Source organism: Eleutherodactylus coqui, chromosome 4, assembly GCF_035609145.1.
Source record: "Eleutherodactylus coqui strain aEleCoq1 chromosome 4, aEleCoq1.hap1, whole genome shotgun sequence".
Lineage (NCBI taxonomy): Eukaryota > Metazoa > Chordata > Amphibia > Anura > Eleutherodactylidae > Eleutherodactylus > Eleutherodactylus coqui.
In genome coordinates, this window is record NC_089840.1 from 197,388,019 (window position 1) to 197,406,833 (window position 18,815).

Here is an 18,815-nt window from a genome sequence, read left to right on the forward strand (position 1 = left end):
AGCAGGCGCTCCACCAAATGAGTTGCTCGAACTGACAAACAACGTCATACAGGCAAACAAATTTGTATGCACAGCAGAGCTAGGCGCAGCCAAGTTCGGTGCCCGGCCATCCGCCGCATCGGTGACGGCAAGGAGAACTCTCTGGCTAAAAAAAAAAAAAAAAAAAAAAGCTGGTCAGCAGATACAGCATCCAAGATGGCCCTAACAAAATGGCCATTCGAAGGAAACAGGCTGTTTGGACCTAAACTGGATGACATGGTAAAGGGCGCTACAGGCGGCAAGAGCACGTCGTTACCACAAATGCCGGCAAGAAAGGAGAAGGTTCCACTAAAAAGGAAACCGTTCTTTCTTTTAGATCCTTTCGGCGTTTTTTTCATCCCGCCCAGGGTCGGGGCAGTGGTCCCAGTCTACAAGAACCCCGACAGACGCAAAGAGGGGCCCCTCTTTCAAAACAAGGCAAACATGGCGATCCCGACCCGGAATATCTAAAACAGCGGGATCAAAAGAGCGCGGCACGAGATGCTGCCCCCACCCAGTGTCACCAGGGTGGGGGGGGGGGGCAGGCTCTCCCAATTGCGAGAGACATAGGGGAGGCGCGTGAGTAACAAGTGGGTGCAGGAAATTGTGACATCCGGTTACGCAATCGAATTCACGACTCCCCCACGGAATTCGTTCTGCAGGTCCAGAGTGCCTACCACCCCGGAAGGAGTAGCCAACCTACAGCAGGCAGTGCGGAACCTTCTGGCACAGGGGGTTGTGAAACCGATACCGGAGGCACAAGAGAGGCAAGGGTTCTATTTGAATCTTTTTCTTGTACCCAAAAAGGACGGCAGAGTGAGGCCGGTGCTGGATTTAAGGAGGTTGAGCCAATTCATCAGAACAAAACATTTCCGGATAGAGTCAATCAAGTCCGTGATGACCTCCATGCAACCGGGCGAATTTCTGTCCTCAATAGATATCAAGGACGCTTATCTCCATATCCCGATTCGGGAAACGCATCAAAAATTCCTTCGTTTCGAAACACAGGGAAGGTATTTTCAGTTTACGGCGCTGCCATTCGGCCTGTCTACCTCTCCAAGGGTCTTTACGAAGGTACTAGCAGCAGTGATGGCGCCACTCCATGCGGAAGGTATATCAGCCATTCCATACCTGGACGATATACTAATAAAGGCACCGTCGTGGGACGGCAACAGCGTACACGTCACGAGGAAGATTCTAGAAGAATTCGGCTGGATAGTGAACCGCGAAAAATCATGCCTAATACCGACACAACACTTGGAGTTTTGGGCATGATATTCGATACCAGCCAGCACCAGGTCCGGCTACCTCAAGCAAAGGTAGACAAGCTCCGGCAGGGGGTCCGGTCCCTAATACAGGGGAAACCGTTAACCCTCAGACACTGCATGGCTATCCTGGGCCAGATGGTGGCAGCATTCGAGGCGGTTCCGTTCGCCCAGTTTCCAGTCAAGGAAACTACAACACTTGATATTGTCACGCCAGAATGGGTTCTGGATGACCCTGGAACAGCGAATCCAGATAACTCCTCAAGGCCAAAGGTCGCTGAAGTGGTGGCTGGAACCTGGGAGGCTTCAGGCGGGATGGCCTTTGGGCCCAAGTCGCTGGACAGTAGTGACGACGGACGCCAGCCTTTCAGGTTGGGGCGGAACACTAGGGGATCAGTCTGTTCAAGGAGTGTGGTCTCAAAAAGAGACAAGGCTACATATAAACATCCTAGAGTTGCGGGCCATCTACTTGACTCTCCGACACTTCGGGCCCAATCTCAAGAGAAAAAATGTACGTATTCAGAAGGACAACACCATAGCGGTGGCCTATGTCAACCGACAAGGAGGAACACGGAGCGTGTCGGTAATGAGCGAGGTAGCAGGCATACTAACGTGGGCGGAGAAGCATCTGAGCTCGATTTCCGCAGTCTACATTCCCGGAATAGAGAAAACTGGGTGGCGAATTACCTAAGCCGAGAAACAGTGGATCCCGGCGATTGGGGGCTGCACCCAGAAGTATTTCGGACGATATGCCGGAAGTGGGGCACGCCAGACGTGCACCTCAGAGCGTCCCGACTAAATTACAGGCTACGCCCATTTATGTCCCGAGCACGGGATCCACAAGCAGCGGCAACGAATGCGCTAACCATTTCGTGGGAGGAGTACAAGCTCCTATACGTATTTCCACCCATTTCTCTCATACCGAGGATCCTAGGGAAAATCAAGCAGGAAGGATGATCAGCAGTATTAATAGCACCAGACTGGCCAAGAAGAAGCTGGTACGCGACCATCATAGAAATACTGTTCGACACACCGTGGCATCCTCCAGAGCAAAGAGACCTGCTATCCCAGGGGCCTTTTTTTCTACACCCAAATTCCAAGTCTCTACATTTGACGGCTTGGCCATTGAGACCGAGGTGTGGAGGAGGAAAGGTTATTCGGAGAAGGTTATCCAGACTATGATACGGGCCAGAAAACCAGCCTCATCGGCAGTTTATTATAGAGTCTGAGAAGCGCTTCTTCACCTGTGTGAGGAGGGGCGGGTACAACCGATGCAATTGTCGGTGGCCAGAATTCTTGCATCCTTACAATCAGGCCTCGAGGTAGGATTGAGGGTAGGCTCGTTAAGGGCACAGGTGTCGGCATTAACGGTACTGTTCCAAAAACCAATCGCAAAGAGGATGGCAGTACGTACATTCCTGCAAGGAGTCGCCCATACGACACCCCCGTTTAAACCCCCGGTCCAAACTTGGGACCTTAATTTCGTGTTAGACACTATGACGGGCCAGCCGTTCGAGCAGCTGAAGGAGATTCCTATGCGACTACTGACCTGGAAGGTGGTATTCCTCGTCGCCATTACGGCAATCCGTAGGGTCTCGGAGCTGGCGGCTTTGGCTATGCAGGCGCCATATATGACCGTCCACCAGGACAAAGTGGTGCTGAGGCCATCACCCGAGTTTCTACCAAGGGTGGTATCACAGTTTCATACTAATGAAGAAAATTGTCTTGCCTTCTTTTTGTCCAGATCCAGTACACAAAGAGGAAAAAATGCTGCACCACCTGGACATAGTAAGGGCGCTGAGGATCTATGTGAAAAGTACAAAGGCGCTTCGTAGGACCGACACCCTCTTCGTTATTCCGGAGGGGACCCGAAGGGGCTTGGCAGCCTCAAGTCACCCTATCCAAATGGATAAGGTCCCTGATAACAGAGACGTATCGCACCTCAGGGCGCTCGCCGCCATTTCGGGTTACGGCCCACTCCACACGGGCGGTAGGGGCTTACCGGGCAGTCCGTCACGGAGCCTCAGCCCTTCAGGAGGGTAAGGCAGCCACCTGGACTTCCTTACATATGTTCTCAAAATCTTATAAGGTCCACACAGCTGCATCATCTGACGCCGCTCTTGGCCGGAAGATCTTGCAGGCGGCGGTCGTTGACCGCACAGCCGAACTTTGAATGCCCACCCAATATATTGTTTTCGGGACTGCTTGTGGACGTCCCATGGTCTAGGCTGTGGCCCCCAATGATACGGACGAGAAACAGATATTTTTGGTATAACTTACCGTAAAATCTCTTTCTCGTCGCGTTCATTGGGGGCCACAGCACCCACCCCTTATTTATTTAGGCGGTTGCTGGAACTTTCTGTTCTTCGGTCATGGTTCGGCAGAAAATTGTGCCAAAGAGTTCGTTTTGGTATGTATAAAACATAATATGTATAATTTTACTCCCACTGGCTTCCTACTGCTTGCAGACAGACTAATTAGCTGAGTGCCTGCAGGGGGGATATAGCCAGGTAGGGAGGAGCTAACACTTTTTTGCTTAGTGTCGCCTCCTAGGGCAGTGGCTATATCCCATGGTCTAGGCTGTGGCCCCCAATGAACGCGACGAGAAAGAGATTTTACGGTAAGTTATACCAAAAATATCTGTTTTGCATCTAAGTATGATAAGGGGAGTGGGACCCACATTCTGGAACAGGTTGTGTATGTCAGCACAAGCCTTTAGGTAAAATGACCCTGCGCAGGAAGATGCTATACCACCTACATGTACCAGTTGTGCTTGGGAGGTTGATAGCCGGTGCGTTCTGAGAGACTCCCAATTGATTGGAGTACAAAGGAGTACTCTGGACTGTGTGGGTGTTTCTCTTTATGTAGACAGTAGGTATTTCTTGTTCTGACGTAGTGTAACTAGAATTCATTTGATTGTATTGGTACTAGCATACAGTTATTTACTCCGCATGCACAAGAGACAATTTTATACAAAGCACAAGTTAACCTGAGCAGAAGAATCCCACATAGGAACCAGCTTATTGTCTTTCTTTTTTCTATACTGTTACACCCAAATAATTGTGTCTGTTTTTTACTTTTCCAGATCCACCACATATAGCTGCAACTGAACCGCATACTCAGAAAACACGAACGGCACACACTATTGTTCCTGCTGCCCCAGAGTCCAAACCTCTGACCCACAAAGTGCAGCCAGAGAGGCCAACAGAGCAAGCACATTCTGGTAATACTAAATAAGCACATTGGTCGGGCGCACACGTACCGTGCGTAGGAGTTACACCCAAGCCCCTCAAGTGCAACTCGCGTCAGACAGCACACAGCCATTTGTCTGATTCACATAGCACAGAGACACACATCAGCTTGTCTTATTTCTTGTCCATGATATGGACAGGAATAGGACATGTGATGAGTTTTTTAACAAAATGCACCCTATAATATCACCGAGTAGGTGTTTGCGACGCATATTAACTTATTCCACAAGACTCCTGCTCGATTCGCAACCTGATTGGTTGTTTGGGTTGGCCGATTCACCAATCAGGTTGTGAATCGAGCAGAAGTCTTGTGGAATAAGTTGATATGCGTTTGGGATACAGAGGGGGCCCCCTACTTTTGTTAAGTTCCCCTTATGTGGGACAACTTGCCCAGCGACTTTCGCTCCTACTCGTTCTATGAATAGAAGCAGAGTGGTCCAAAGGTATCTACCAAAGATTGAGCGTCCCCTGTTTACACGGGCGACAGTAGTTTGGCTTTTTTGATGAGCTAAAAACCAAGAAACTCTGACAAGTGGGCGATTTGTACTTCAGTGGCCTGTCGGCAGTTGCTTGTACATGTAACAACTATCGCCCAAATTAATTTCCAGCGATTATTCTGGTAGTAATTGCCCGTGTAAAGGTAACTTTAGGCAATTGAAATTCCTCTGTCAGTACTGACGGTTAACGTGTATGGACGGGGCTCGGCTCCCTGGTACTCTATGCACTTCCGACGTACGTGTACATAGTCTGTCGCCAAGGGATTTACTATAATATATATAGATCTATACTGTGGATAATGGCACTTGCAGCGGTGTGATGTCTTGCAGCATGAGCAAGTATGGAAGTAAAATTTCATTCTGTAAGGTATTGCAGTAGTACTTTTTATTCCTAGTCTGGCAAGTAGGTATTTCAGTCTGTAGGGTAGTTAATACTGAACTATCCAGCCTGTAAAACATTGTTGAGCTAGAAGATATGTAATATACCGAGGAAATATATGCGAACACTTAAAACATGTTACTGTGTGATACATTTTTTTATTAAGGTAGTCTTTGTATTCAGATGCTGTAAAGCAGTTGTATTTATTAGCAGTATAAAACTGTACTCGCTGTAGTAACCATTTCCCTTGTGTTTGTCTGACAGACGCGGACTCCAACAGCCCAGGACTATCTACTGTAAAAGGATCCAGTCCTTCCTGTACGCCAATGAGGATGAGCCCTGTGACAGACATACCTTCCCCTATAGCTCAGTCTCCTCTCATCTTGCACCCCTTGACTTCCCCATTACAGGTGGGAGTTCCAGCAATGTCGCTGCCAATCATCCTTAATCCTGCTTTAATAGAAGCTACCTCTCCTGTCCCCCTCCTGTCCACTCCTAGGCCTGCTGAACCATCAGCGGTCTCAGAAGTCAAGTGATCCCTCATTGATGAACTACGCTCAATTTACGCATGAACTTGCAGTGGCGCTGGCAGGGAAACCCGCTGCCACTTTTATTTAAGAAACCTAATTCTTCTACAATAAATAGACATTTGATGGGACACAATCACAGCGGATGAAATCTAGAATAAGCAACATTTTCCCCCCCATTTCCTTCTAATTGACTTTCTCCCTGGTGATCATTAGTCCACCGATCAAGGAATTCTAATGAACTCTGTACACTGTAAAGACATTTTATAACCCCCAAGACAGAATGGCTTGATAAAAGATGTAATGTATTGTAGGGATAATATGCGGTGACGCCCTGTCCCCCTTACTTCAGATGAATGTGCCAGAACCGTTGTTTGTGCTTAGACATTCCTTGTATAAAACAATTTTGATAAGTCTCATTTTCCTTAAATAGTCATTTGTGCCCTCATTTGTCTAGGGGCCTGGCCCTTTATTGGTAGTTCTCTTAGACCAGGAATGGACGGCTCTCCATGGCCCATGTTGTTTGCTAGTGGAGCCTTACTTTTGGGGTGTTTTATACACTATCAGAGCTGTTCTTGCTAGGAATGATCAGTCCCTGGAGTCTACAGAATTTTGGCCACCCTCGATTTGGACTGTCTTTTAACTTGCTACCTTTATAAAACTTTCTGTACCACCGAAGGATGGACAGGTGCTATGTTACTTCATAGTAGAAGTATAATGTAATACCTGCAGCGTTGTTACCAATGTGCACAGCCACGTCCGTATTGCAGTTGCTGCAAATGTTGTAGGTTGTATTTTAACGACTGTGTTAAAACATGCAGCTGGTACCATTATTGGAGAACAGAGATGGCTACAAAGGGGTTTAAAACACTTTGACTGAAACGCAGTAAACTTTGCGCAAATACTTTCCAAAATGCTGCAATTAAGGAGGCGATCTCGTCGAATGTTAAATTATTCAGGATGTTTGCACAGACAGATATTTAACTTTTTTTTTTATGCTGTCACTGTATTTTAAACTGTTTGTAAAACATGTCACCCAGTTGCATAAATTACCCCCATATCCCCCATTTATGTTGTGTTTTTTTTTTACCCATTGTATTGCTAATGATCCTAAATAATCACTTAAAAAATGTTATGGATCATCAAGAAAAATTCCCATCATCCATTGCCTATGTATCAGTGTGATACTCGTTTCCTTTTTAGACTTTTACCGTGCCGTTTGTTTTGCCTCTAAGTGGCAGAATTAAAAAAAAGAAAAGTCAGTTTTATTTCTCCCATTTTCCTGTTTTTTGTTTTTCTTTTTTCCTTTTTTCTTTTCTTTATGTATCCACACTAAGTTACAAATGAAGAACGTTGCATGTAATTTCACTATCCGTCATGTATTTTGAGTTCTATGGCTGCTCATACTGAAGTTTAAGGCTGAAAGACATTGTAATCCATTGTTATAAAAAAATAGATAAGTAAATATATACAGACAACACAAATGATGTACATAACAAATACAGGATGAAATTGTACTTTTTATGATGTAATAAAGTCATGGGATGTTTAATGTAACACTGATATATTACCCATTGTGTGGAGTTTGAAGATGTGGATTTTCAGTTTCTCTTACAGAATATACTCTTAGCTGATTTTCTGGATTTGAGGGGTAAAGCAGAGGACCCAGGGGTTGGATTGAGGTTTCTTGGGCCCACCAAAGGAAGTGATCCAGAGGGTTTACTTGTATATACAGAACATCATTATCATTGTACGTACCAGATGTATACTTAAAAATGGATTTATTGGTTATATATGAATCATCACATAAAGAATAGACACTAGTGACAAGTGGTTGTCTCAGGAGTCGCTTCCAATTATGTTGTCTTCCGCTATCTCATTGCAGCCAATTATATAGTCTTCTACTAGCTCATTGTGGCCAATTACTTTTTTGAAAGCCTGGGCCTACTGGAGTATTTCCTAGTGGGTGAGTCTCGCCCTGAAAGAACCCCTTTAAATGGGAAATACATCTTAAAGAGGTTGTGTGATTATAGGAATATATTTTTTTTAAAGATGGGCTGGTTTAAAAAAAAATATTTAGCTCTCCTATCTTTGACCTCCCCAGGACCAAGCTGAGTCGCTTCAGCTGCCCTGTTTTTGTCAGTGAATGGCCGCCGGAGATCGAGTGACCACTTTGTCCAATCGCAGACTGCAGCCTCGCCATCCAAACTCCTGGCATCAGCGCTCACATTCAGGGCACAATGATGTCAGGAGTTCACTGTGGCCTCTGATTGATCAGTGATCACCTGACTTCCAGTGGTCGCCAGTGAATGTAAACAAGAACAGGGCAGCAGGGGCGGCTCAACTATGTCCCCAGGGCTGCAGATAAAGCTGTATGCTGTATAAACACCCATCTTTAAAAAAATTAAATAAATAATGTTCCTATCACACAACTCCTTTAGATAAAAGTATCAAAGTGGAGGATATTTGACTGCATAGCTAGGCAGGCTCAAGGAAAACTGGGTTAAAACCCATGGGAAACTGTCATGGCAAAATTGGATGTTCCCAAGCAAGAATGTTTTGGGCTTTTTGTTCTCTAACAAATCCTTTCTCTCCTTCACAAATGGACTGCTTGCACTGGTGTCCTGCAATCTACAAGTAGTTGTGAGCCAAGGATTGTGTTACCGTAGCCCTTTAAATGCTATGGAATAGACAATTTGAAACCCTTACATTTTTTGGAAGATGGTAATGAGCTCAGAGCTCTCCGGTGAAATGCTTAATGTAATATGCCCTTCACTGGATGGAATCCTTAAAATATAACTTTTAATTAATTGATTAAAAAAGCTGTAGGGCTGAAACACACATACATATAGTGATCTAGGTCTTCTGTCTGATCCAGGTTTAGAGAATGGGAGTGTATCCTGATCTGAAGAGCAGACTGGGGTAATGTCATTTAATACGGTGGCGTTACTTCAGTTCTAGACAAAGGGAGGGTGATGGTGCAGAGATGGAACCGCTCCTTTTTTCATGCGCTAAGTTGGCTCCAAACAGCCTACGATGTAAATCCTATTGGACGCCATCCTTGCATATAGGTATAGCTGGTTAGCAACACCCTTCCCTATCTAATGTACTACATGTCAGACAGAGTTAGCCCCCTCTAGAAAATTTCATTCATCCAATCAATGTTGGTCTGCTTCCCTAGATACGTTGCAGAGTGTAGATTAACTCTATTACTAGCTGCTTAGTACATACTGTTGATCCCATATATTGAGTCAGGATAAAAAAGAAAATTACTAGTTTCTGAATAAAAGACTCCTAGTCAATACTTAAGATTCAGGGTTCGACACATTTCTTTGATTTATCAAATCATCAGGAACATCAATATTTAATTCGGAGCTACCGAAGTAGGAGCCTCAATAATAGATTCAGTACTGCCTGAATAGGGGTATAAGATAACCACTCAGATATCTATATATTCGAAGAATCTGTCCTCTGCAATCCTAGAATTTAGTCTGCCAGATTAGAAGTAGAACATAGTAAAGTAGAGAAGAGAGCAGCAAAAGCCGCCAACCCAGATGCAATTTGCACCACAAAACTGCCTTGCATGCTTTGTAACGTGTGTTAGGGGCATTTTTTTTCCCATTTTATTTGCCATGCCAGACAAAGGGGCATTGATTTGTGGGAAAGAGATCATGGCCTAAATGTGACCCAGTGCACCAAAATTTTGCTGCAATTTTTGGCATAAACTAAGCCATCTAATAGGTGGTATAAAGTTAGACTAGACAGCTTACAGATGTGCCAGATTTATCATTCACCATGAGCCACCAAATCCGGCGCATTTAAAGACCGTCTAGTCTAATGAAGAGAAGACCGCTTTCACACGGCCAAGATAATTGCATGAGACTTGTGTGTTGCGAGATGCACAAATCTGAACCCTATTCATTTGAATGGCGGCATACAAATGAGCGATGTTTTCCTGCATGGTACCACAATGTGATGCTATGTGCGTGATCTCGCATTGAGAAAATCACACAAGATTCGTGTGTTGCAAGATGCTTCTTCGTAATGGAGTCACATACTTGAGCGGCATATCCTATTTTTTGGATTCCTCAGAACGCATCTGCCATTGTTTTCAATGGAAAAGAAAAACACATCACAGGGCGTGTGATGGGCACATGAGTTAAAAACAATGGGAAACACTTGCCAATCCTCTCTCAGCTGAGCCGGAGGATCCCTACTTTGCCTGAAGTGATGGGAGGCATTGTTAAAGAAAACTGCCTCACATTACCGGGTAAATCGTACATTGGCAAGCGTGGTATTGGGCAGAGTTTTGCTGCCCGATATCGTGCTCAATCATGTGTAGAAAGCCTAAGGCCACATTTAGGTGGCCACATACAAGTTCTGCCCGAGAGTATCTGGTGCAGCGCACCTTGGACAGCACACACACCCATGATGAGAACCAAAATAAGACATGCTGCGCTTTTTCTTTTTTTTTTTTTTCCACATAGATCATTGGTCCGTATGAAAACTTGCACATATGAATAGCCACATAGGCTATAATGGGTCCGTGTGCTGTCTGCGAAATACAAGGAGAGCAAACAGATGGTAAACGCCTGTGTGAATGGGCCCTAAGGGTGGCTTTACACGGGATGACTCATCTAAATAATCGCTGAAATGAGCAGATGCAAATGACTGTTTCATATAAACTCTGCCAACAACACGGTGATGTCCGTTAATCTGATCAACAGTTATGTCTCTGCTCACCTAAATAGTAGATTGTTGATCAAAAGTCATGCGGTGTGAAGTTAGTTGTTCATATTTGAACTACTAGCAAACAAATTAGCGTTGGAGGCTCTTTTATAGTCCGTCCTTTTAGTCACAATGCACACAGGCATATTTGCATTGCTCTGGATTCTACAGCAAATACTGCCTATAGACCTGCTAAGCAACATAGCTTTTCCATGTCCACGAGCAAAACTCAATTGTGATTTTCTGCTCGCGGAGGAAAAATCGCAGCATGCCCTATTCCAGTGCAGATTATGTGCGGTTGGCTTCCATTGAAGTCAATAGAAGCCGCCCGATTGGTGGTCCTTCTGCAATGACATTGCAGAAGGGTCGCGGATTTTGCATCATCGCCTAGTGACACTGCGGCATTTTCTGTACTGCGCATGTGCGCTGGCGCGACGGCCAGCACATCTGCAGTACAGAAGAGACTGGTATGTGGGGATCCATGGCTGGGCACAGGTTCGGATTTCGCTGCGGGATCCAACCCGGCCATGTGCATTCAGCCTTATAGTTCTTATTCTTTTTTTTCATCCACTTCTGGCTTTGGCTCCAAAAAGTCCATCAAAAATTGCTGCGTGAAGCCGCACAAAGCACTCTTTTTAGGTCTGTGACTTTTCTGAGTGATAGCTGCTCATTGTAAGGCTTTCTTCACATGGGCAAGCGTGATATGGCGCTATGAATCCCGTCCCCATATCGCATTCCCCAGGGATGTGAGGAGTTTTCATGTGAAGACAGCCTCGCATCACTTCAAGGATGAAGGAATCCTGACAGCCCTGCTGGAGTGCGGCGTTTCTCCCATTGTTTTTAATGGGAGACCTCACATTGCATCATGTGCACCTAACACACGGTGCGATGCTGCCGCCAACCACATTAAAAACAATGGGTGCTTGATGTGAGAGCACGCAGAGAGTTAGAACATGCTGAGATTTGTTTCCCGCATCGCTCGTATGTATGACCCCATTCAAAAAATGTTCAGAAACATTTGTATTTCAATCAAGAGGGGGTGTCCTCCCTGCATTTGTATATTATATTTGTGCCCCATCCAAACCAGTTCCGTTTTAGCCTGAGGGAGGATCAATAGAGGATCCGGAAGCTCGCTGTAACACCATGTACTTTTGCTAGTCATTAAAAGGTATCATATCTACAAGATTACTTGTTTTTTTTCACTGAGGACAATCACACTTTGTGCTGCCGGGTAACACGGTACCAAACCTTTTTTTTTTTATTTGCATCATGTTAAAAATACGGTTTTCGTGCGGTGTGATGCAGCTTTTACAGTAGAAAATCCTTATGTTTAAGCCCTAAAATAACCCCTAGCTGCATTAAAAAAAAACACAATACATCACCTAACAGGTGCTCTGCCGCACTTCTCCTCAGAGGTCCCAGACACCCTTGCTTGTAGTTTTTTCCCAGGCATTCAGAAACCCCACCTCCAGGAAGTGCTGACTCTGATTGGTTTTTGAGCGCCATGGCTCAGCCAATCACTGCAGTGCTCGATGAACCAATCACAGCCATCGCCTTGAATGGCTGTGATTGGTTCGAGTGCTGCATTGATTGGCTGAGCTATGGTGCCCCAGCACCAATTGGAGCCAGCACTTCCTGGATACGTGACTTTTGAACCTCTGACCTTGAAATGCTGACTGAAAACTACCAGCAAGTGTTGCGGAGCTGCGGAAGAGAAGTGTGGCCGAGCAGACTGTGCCTGTTAGGTAATGTATGCTAGGTTGTTTTTTTAATGCAGCCAAGGCTTACTTTCGGGGTAGGGCTTATATTTCAAGTACCCCTGAGAAAATCCCAGCAAAAGAGCGCTGGTTGATAAAATTACAGCATTACCAAATTATATATTTTTTACGTTTTATATACTTTCGCACAATAAAATCACATAAGAGAAATAGTTTTATGTGTCACCATAACTTTCTATTAATGGAGTTGTGGTAAGGTTTTTTCCTTTTAACACTTTTTTGTTTGTTTTTTTTATGTGAAACTTTCACCATGTGGGATAAAGTAATAATTTTTAGAATGTGTCATCCCAAATGCAGGAATACCTCTTCTGTAGAGGTTATTTTTCCCCACAGTAGGGTGATCTACACACAGGCGAACACGATACCTGGCTGAGAAACTTGGCTAACATCACGCTCGCCAACTTGCATTTTTACGCAGGTGAGAGGTTTTTCTGGCAAAACCACCTCCCATCACTTCTTTGAAGTAGCGATCCTCTGGCTTTCAAGAGTGTTAGTAGATCGCGCAAAAAGTTAAAACATTCAGCGATTTAAAAGAATGGTATTCATATCTGTGCAGGTTTTGCGCGTCTCGTTGGGTCTGTATGAGTCCTACAAGGGGAATTTCAACATGTGATCACTTGCATAATACACTCCAACAGATAGACATGATACAATTCATTGCTTATCTGATAGGCCCTGCTAGTTTGTCAGGATATTAACAGACTTACACACATGGCAGACTTCCTTCCACACAAGGCCCATTGAGACACAAGGAAAATCGCTCAAAGCAGTCTTTTGAGCGATTCTCGTTGCGTCTAAATGCACCGGCATAGTGCAGTTTTCGTGCACGAGTCGCTGATCGCTCACTTCAAGTTTTCTTGAATTGAGCAATCAGCTGTTATCACAGCCAGCTGCGCTGATAAGAGTATCTGTTCCTGTTCCCTGCTGTGAATTCACAATGGGGCATGGGCTGTAAGCACAGAGAACAATACAGCTGTTTGCTTATGCAAAACAGCTGTATTCTATTAGAGGCTGTGTCGCACTCCGGCTGCATAACTGTATAGTAGCTACTTAGTTACTATAAGGTCTGCAAGGATGGCCGCTCAAAACTCACTCAAACTGTTGTTTGAGTGACTTTTGAGCGATCATCTGTCAGTATTAATGGAGTCTAAGGGGCCATTGGAGTAATAGAAGGAACTTCCTTTCTGCTCCAGCTCTCTGGTCACTATTAACGGCAACATGTTAGGGGTTAAATGTTCGGCCTCCTCCAGTAGTACCTTTCTGCTATCTCAAGCTGTGGATAGCCATGACTTTGCTCTTGAGCTAGTGTCAAGCAAGCCTCATAAATGGCCACTGGCAGTGTATACAGGGCGCAGAGCAGGAAGGGGTTTTCATGGTTTTTATTTATTTTTTTAAGGAATGAATGTTTATGCTATATAACTTAAGCAAAATGGTAATATAGGCCGCATGCACACTGCAGAGCCAGATTCCTCATTCGGAATCTGGCACTGACCGCGGCCAACGATCGTTGTCGTCCTTTTCTGTACTGCGGATGGTTCTGCCTTCGAACATGCGCAGTGTAGATTTTCCCGCGCTGTAGCTAGACGATGATGCAGGTCCCGTGACTATTCTACAATGTTATTTGCGAAAGGGCTGTGGGTCGGATGGCTTCCATTGACTTCAATGGAAGCTGTCCGTGCGGGGCCCGCAGAAAAATGGAGCATGCTGCGGTTTTTCCTCTACGAGCGGAAATCGCAATTGATTTCTGCTAGTGTGCATGAAAAATCACTTTGCCATAGCATGTTGTGGGCAGTATTTGCTGCAGAGTCCAGGGACTGATGCCCACCGCGGATTCCGCAATTCAAATCTGCCCATGTGCATAAGGCCATACTTGGCAAATAAAATTTCTCCCTACTTTTAAGCTCTTCAGATGTAAAGAACTATTTAATTCATTGACAGCAAGCAGAGGCTGAAAACCTAGAATGACCTTTTTTTCCCCTCAGATCTGAGACTTTGCTACAATTGTATCCAGCTTAAGCAATCCTTTGTGAGCTGAACTGCCTCGAGCAGGGGTCCCCAACTTCAGTCTTCGGGGAACACCAACAGGTCATGTTTTCAGGCTATCCTGTGGTAAGAACACCTGTGGCAATTAGAGATGAGGGAACGTACTCGTTTCGAGTAATTACTCGATCGAGCACCGCGATTTTCGAGTACTTCAGTACTCGGGTGAAAAGATTCGGGGGGGGGGGAGGCGTGGCGGCACGGGGGGTAGTAGCGGGGAACAGGGGGGAGCCCTCTCTCTCCACCCCCCCCCCCCCCCCCACTCCCACTCCCACTGAGGTTCCAGGAGGTTTCTGTAATTGGCTCCATCCACGGAACAGAACAACGAGAAGACTGAAATCTCTTGAGTTGATTGAACTATATTGACTATCATGAGGCTCATCCAGCTTCTGGCATTCCACTAGCATGCTGCACGGTTTCAAACTGTATTGTTTTCATTGGATCTGCTCTGTGGACTCTGAACAAGACCCCCAATGCAGATGTCAATTGGCCCTAAAATTTCTGTTTAAAGCTTCAACCCCATTCTGTTTCCCTAGTCTCATTATTGGCTAACTTACATACAGACTGTCCAGCAGAGGGAGCTGCAACATTTTGCTACTTTATATTTGCCCTTTTTTGTGACCGGTGTTTTAATTGTGGGCAAGATGCAGCTTTCACAAGGTAGCACACGGGTCCAACTGTGATTTCAGAAAATGTGCTAATGAGGTGGAATGATTACTACACACCACTGAAGTCAATGCCTTTACTTTATTTCTGGTTGCTTATAGTATATACTCCATAGTTCCTGTTCTGAGTGGAGCTCTCATATACGATGAGAACGATGGTTCAAACAAGCAAAAGTGAATGTTAACCATTCGCTTTTCACTCGTCTATTTTATGCCGTTATTTAAAAAATCATTGTTGGCTCATTCATTTGTCATTCGGTTTAAACAGCGCTCATTCAGTTGTTCTCATTCACTTGTACAGCGAATATGAAAGACTAAACGAGCCAACGATGTATCTGACCTCACTACTCTACAGAGTGAGGGTTACTTCACGTGGGCACTGCGATTTTTGGTCGCACACATCTCGGCCAAAATTCGCATGAACGACAGGCAGCCGTAACCAAGTTGCGGGTACATCTCTATTTTGGGCCGATTTTCCATACAAAAAAATCGCCAGTCTGAACAAATGCATTGGAGTCCACCGCTTCAGATGGTTGCGATTTTCAGCCGGTGTTTTATTGCAGCAAAATCACTGTGATAAAACGCCCGTGTGAATAAAGCCGGTGAGGGTGTACTTTTCTTTTTTAGTTTTGCATCTTCTGCTCTAGGCTAACTTCACATGGGTGAATCACGGCCACATATCGCGCTCCCCATCTTGTGAATTTGCTGCGGATGTGAGGCAGTTAGATGTCAAAATCACTTTGCATCACTTTGGGGATATAGCAATCTGCGGCCGCGACTGACAGCGTTTTTTAATTCAAGACATTGCATTGCGTGCACTTAGCACGTGGTGCGGTGCTGCTGTCGACCCCATTGAAAACAATTGGCGCTGCGAAGCGAAAGCACGCAGAAAAATGGAACATGCTGCAATTTGTTTCCTGCATTGCGTTGCTATGGAGGAAAACATCGCTCATGTGTATGACCCCATTCAAAAGAATAGGGCTCGTACTTGTGCGAGGTTTGTACATCTTGCAACACAAATCTCGTGCAACTTTCTTGCCTGTGTTAAGGCATCCTTAGGCTTCTTTCACATGAGCACATATCGGACGGCCGTTTTCACAGCTGGCAGATATACGCTATGTTGCGAGTGAAAAATCTGGTGAACGGGCGCACAAATTAAACGTCTGTGCGCCCTTTCATATGGCCTGGTGAGGCCGGCGCAAATGCGCCAAGCTCACTGGGCTATTGCCCATTTCCCCTTCCTCCTCACCGCAGGCTCACCTCTTGTTCCTCCCACTCATTCTGTGCAATGGGAGGGTGCGGAGCTAAGCGCAAGTCCACCCCGCCTCCTCCTATTGATGGCTATGGACAAGGGGCGGGGAAAGAGTGGGCGCTTAGCTCCACCCATGTACCACCCTTGTCCATAGCCATCAATAGGGGGGAGGCAGGGTGGACCAGTACTTAGCTCCGCCCCCATCATGCCCCCTCCCATTGCACAGAACGAACGGGGAGGAATGAGAGGTGAGCCTGCACAGTGAGGAGGAGAACAGAGGGAGGGAGTTTAGCAGCCACGCTGTTAAACTCCCTCCCACCTACGGCCGCTGCCATAAGCTCCCATAGGAGCCCACGCAGCGTCCGATGTATTCCAGCCCAAAAGATAGTTCCAGGACTATCTTTTGGGTTCGACCTAAAAACGCGCTATATTGGCTTGGCCGTGTGTTTTTACATCTCAGAACTACGCCCGTGTGATCTGATGCATTAGAATCACAGCGCATATCGACCGGTCGTGGAAATGGCCGGATGATATGTGCTCATGTGAAAGAAGCCTTAGGGTGTATTCACACTGGCGAATTCTACCCCATAATGATATGAACAAAACTCACATGTTAACACAATAATTTCAATGTGTTTATTCGTACGAATGATGCCTGAAAAATCATTGAGTGCCATATTTTTGGGTGATGCCTCGTAAAGAATCACTTGTTATTTCCTATGGAATCTTTTTTTTTTTTTAAACTGCATCTCATGCGCATGTGAGTGCAATACGATTTTTACTATTGGAAGCACCTGCACTTTTTTTTCATGCTTGTGAAGTGCACAGATGCAATGCAGTTTTTAAGCAAAAACACATCATGCTCGCATTCAGAATCACAATTTTACAAGTGCAATATTAGGGCTTATTTACACGAGGGTATATTGGTTGGGTTTTTTCACGGCCAGCCAATATACGCTTCCATCTAAGCAGTCCCCCCTTTCCTCCCCCGCATCAGCTCTCTGCTTCTCTCCTCCAGTCCAGCATTTGCAATTGGAGGGGGCGAAGCTAAGCTCCTCTCTGTCCCGCCCACTCCCATTGCTGGCTATGGACAAGGGGTCGGAGCTTAGCTCCACCCCTTCCCACCCACTTTCATTGCAAACCGCTCGAAGGGGAGGAGAGAGGCAGAGAGGCGGTGAGTGGAAGGGAAGGGGGGAACTGCTCAGATATAAGCGTATATCCGTCGGCCGTGTAAATAAGCCCTTAGTCCAAGTTTTTCTATAACAAAATGAACCCTTGTTTCTCTAAATCGCCTTAGCATTGATTCTGACCATGATAGCACATACACATACTGACGCTCCATGTAATCAGGACGCATACAGCCGATAACCATACCCCAATTGTCTTCTGACTACAGATTACATCACTGAGAATGAATCAAAATCATCCAGGGGCAGGAAAATGCAGAAATTGGATCAGCAGTATTTCTAGGCCATCATAAATTGATGAGTAGATTTGATCCTTGTTACTTGAAGAGCAGATATCAATTAGTAGCAAAGCACTCTTCCAAGCCGATATAAAATATTCAGTTACATTCGAACGAAAAAAATAGAATTGACAACACAATTTCAAGAGTCCTTGTTGTACCCATATCAAGTGGTCGGCTCCCAAAGAAGTTTAGGTTTGAATTCACTGTAATATATTAACCCCTTGGTGACGGCCCCATAGGGTTTTTACGTCCGAGCTAAGTGGGCTTTAATCCTCAGGGACGTAAAAACATGCATCCCCTGAGGATTAAAGCCCTGCAGGCCATGGACGTGACAGCTCCATGCTGTCGGTTAGCAGAGGTAGCCCACAACATGGAACTGTCATGGGGGACTGCGGGGTGCCCCCCTGGCAATGCAATTGGCACGATCGTAATAAAGTAAAAAGTGAAAAAAAAGTTAAAGCTTCAGCTGCCCTCGTGGATCGCATTCATGGGGGCAGCTAAACGTATTCCACCTTGTCCTCTGTGATGTCCTGTTGTGATGTTGTTCTCTGGGACCTGACGCTCTTTTGCACCATTACATCACCCGTTTGCGCAGAAGCCGGGAGATTTGAAATTTTCTGGTTCCTGGCTCCTGAAGGGTTCCCGGGCCTGTGATGCCCACTATCCAATGGATACCGGCGATCACAGAAAAGTTAAAAAAAAGATCAGATCCATGGGGGGCAGCTGAAAACACTCACCCTCATCCTCCGTGATGTCACGTGGCAATCTGGACCTGCCGTGTGCTTCTGTGCATGCGACGATGTGAATAACAGTGATCCATTGGATAACAGTGATCATGCAAAGTTAAAAAAAAAGTTAAAGTTTCATCTCTCCTTAAGGATCGTATCCATAAGGGGAGATGAAATTACATAACTAAAGTCCCCGGATTTCTCCCACAATGGGATCTT

The 18,815-nt window shown here is 45.5% G+C and overlaps 1 protein-coding gene across 5 annotated transcripts in view; it reads left to right on the forward strand.

Annotated features, from left to right (window-relative positions):
• GBF1 (golgi brefeldin A resistant guanine nucleotide exchange factor 1) overlaps nucleotides 1–7,494 on the forward strand; it is a 149,830-nt gene extending 142,336 nt beyond the window's left edge. For all 5 annotated transcript variants that reach the window (XM_066600528.1, XM_066600530.1, XM_066600529.1 and 2 more), the window contains exons 39-40: nucleotides 4,369–4,506; nucleotides 5,675–7,494. In XM_066600528.1, coding sequence (XP_066456625.1) covers nucleotides 4,369–4,506; nucleotides 5,675–5,946 — 410 coding nt within the window. In that variant the 3' untranslated portion in view covers nucleotides 5,947–7,494. The remainder of the gene's footprint in view (nucleotides 1–4,368; nucleotides 4,507–5,674) is intronic.
• The last annotated feature ends 11,321 nt before the right edge of the window (nucleotides 7,495–18,815 follow it).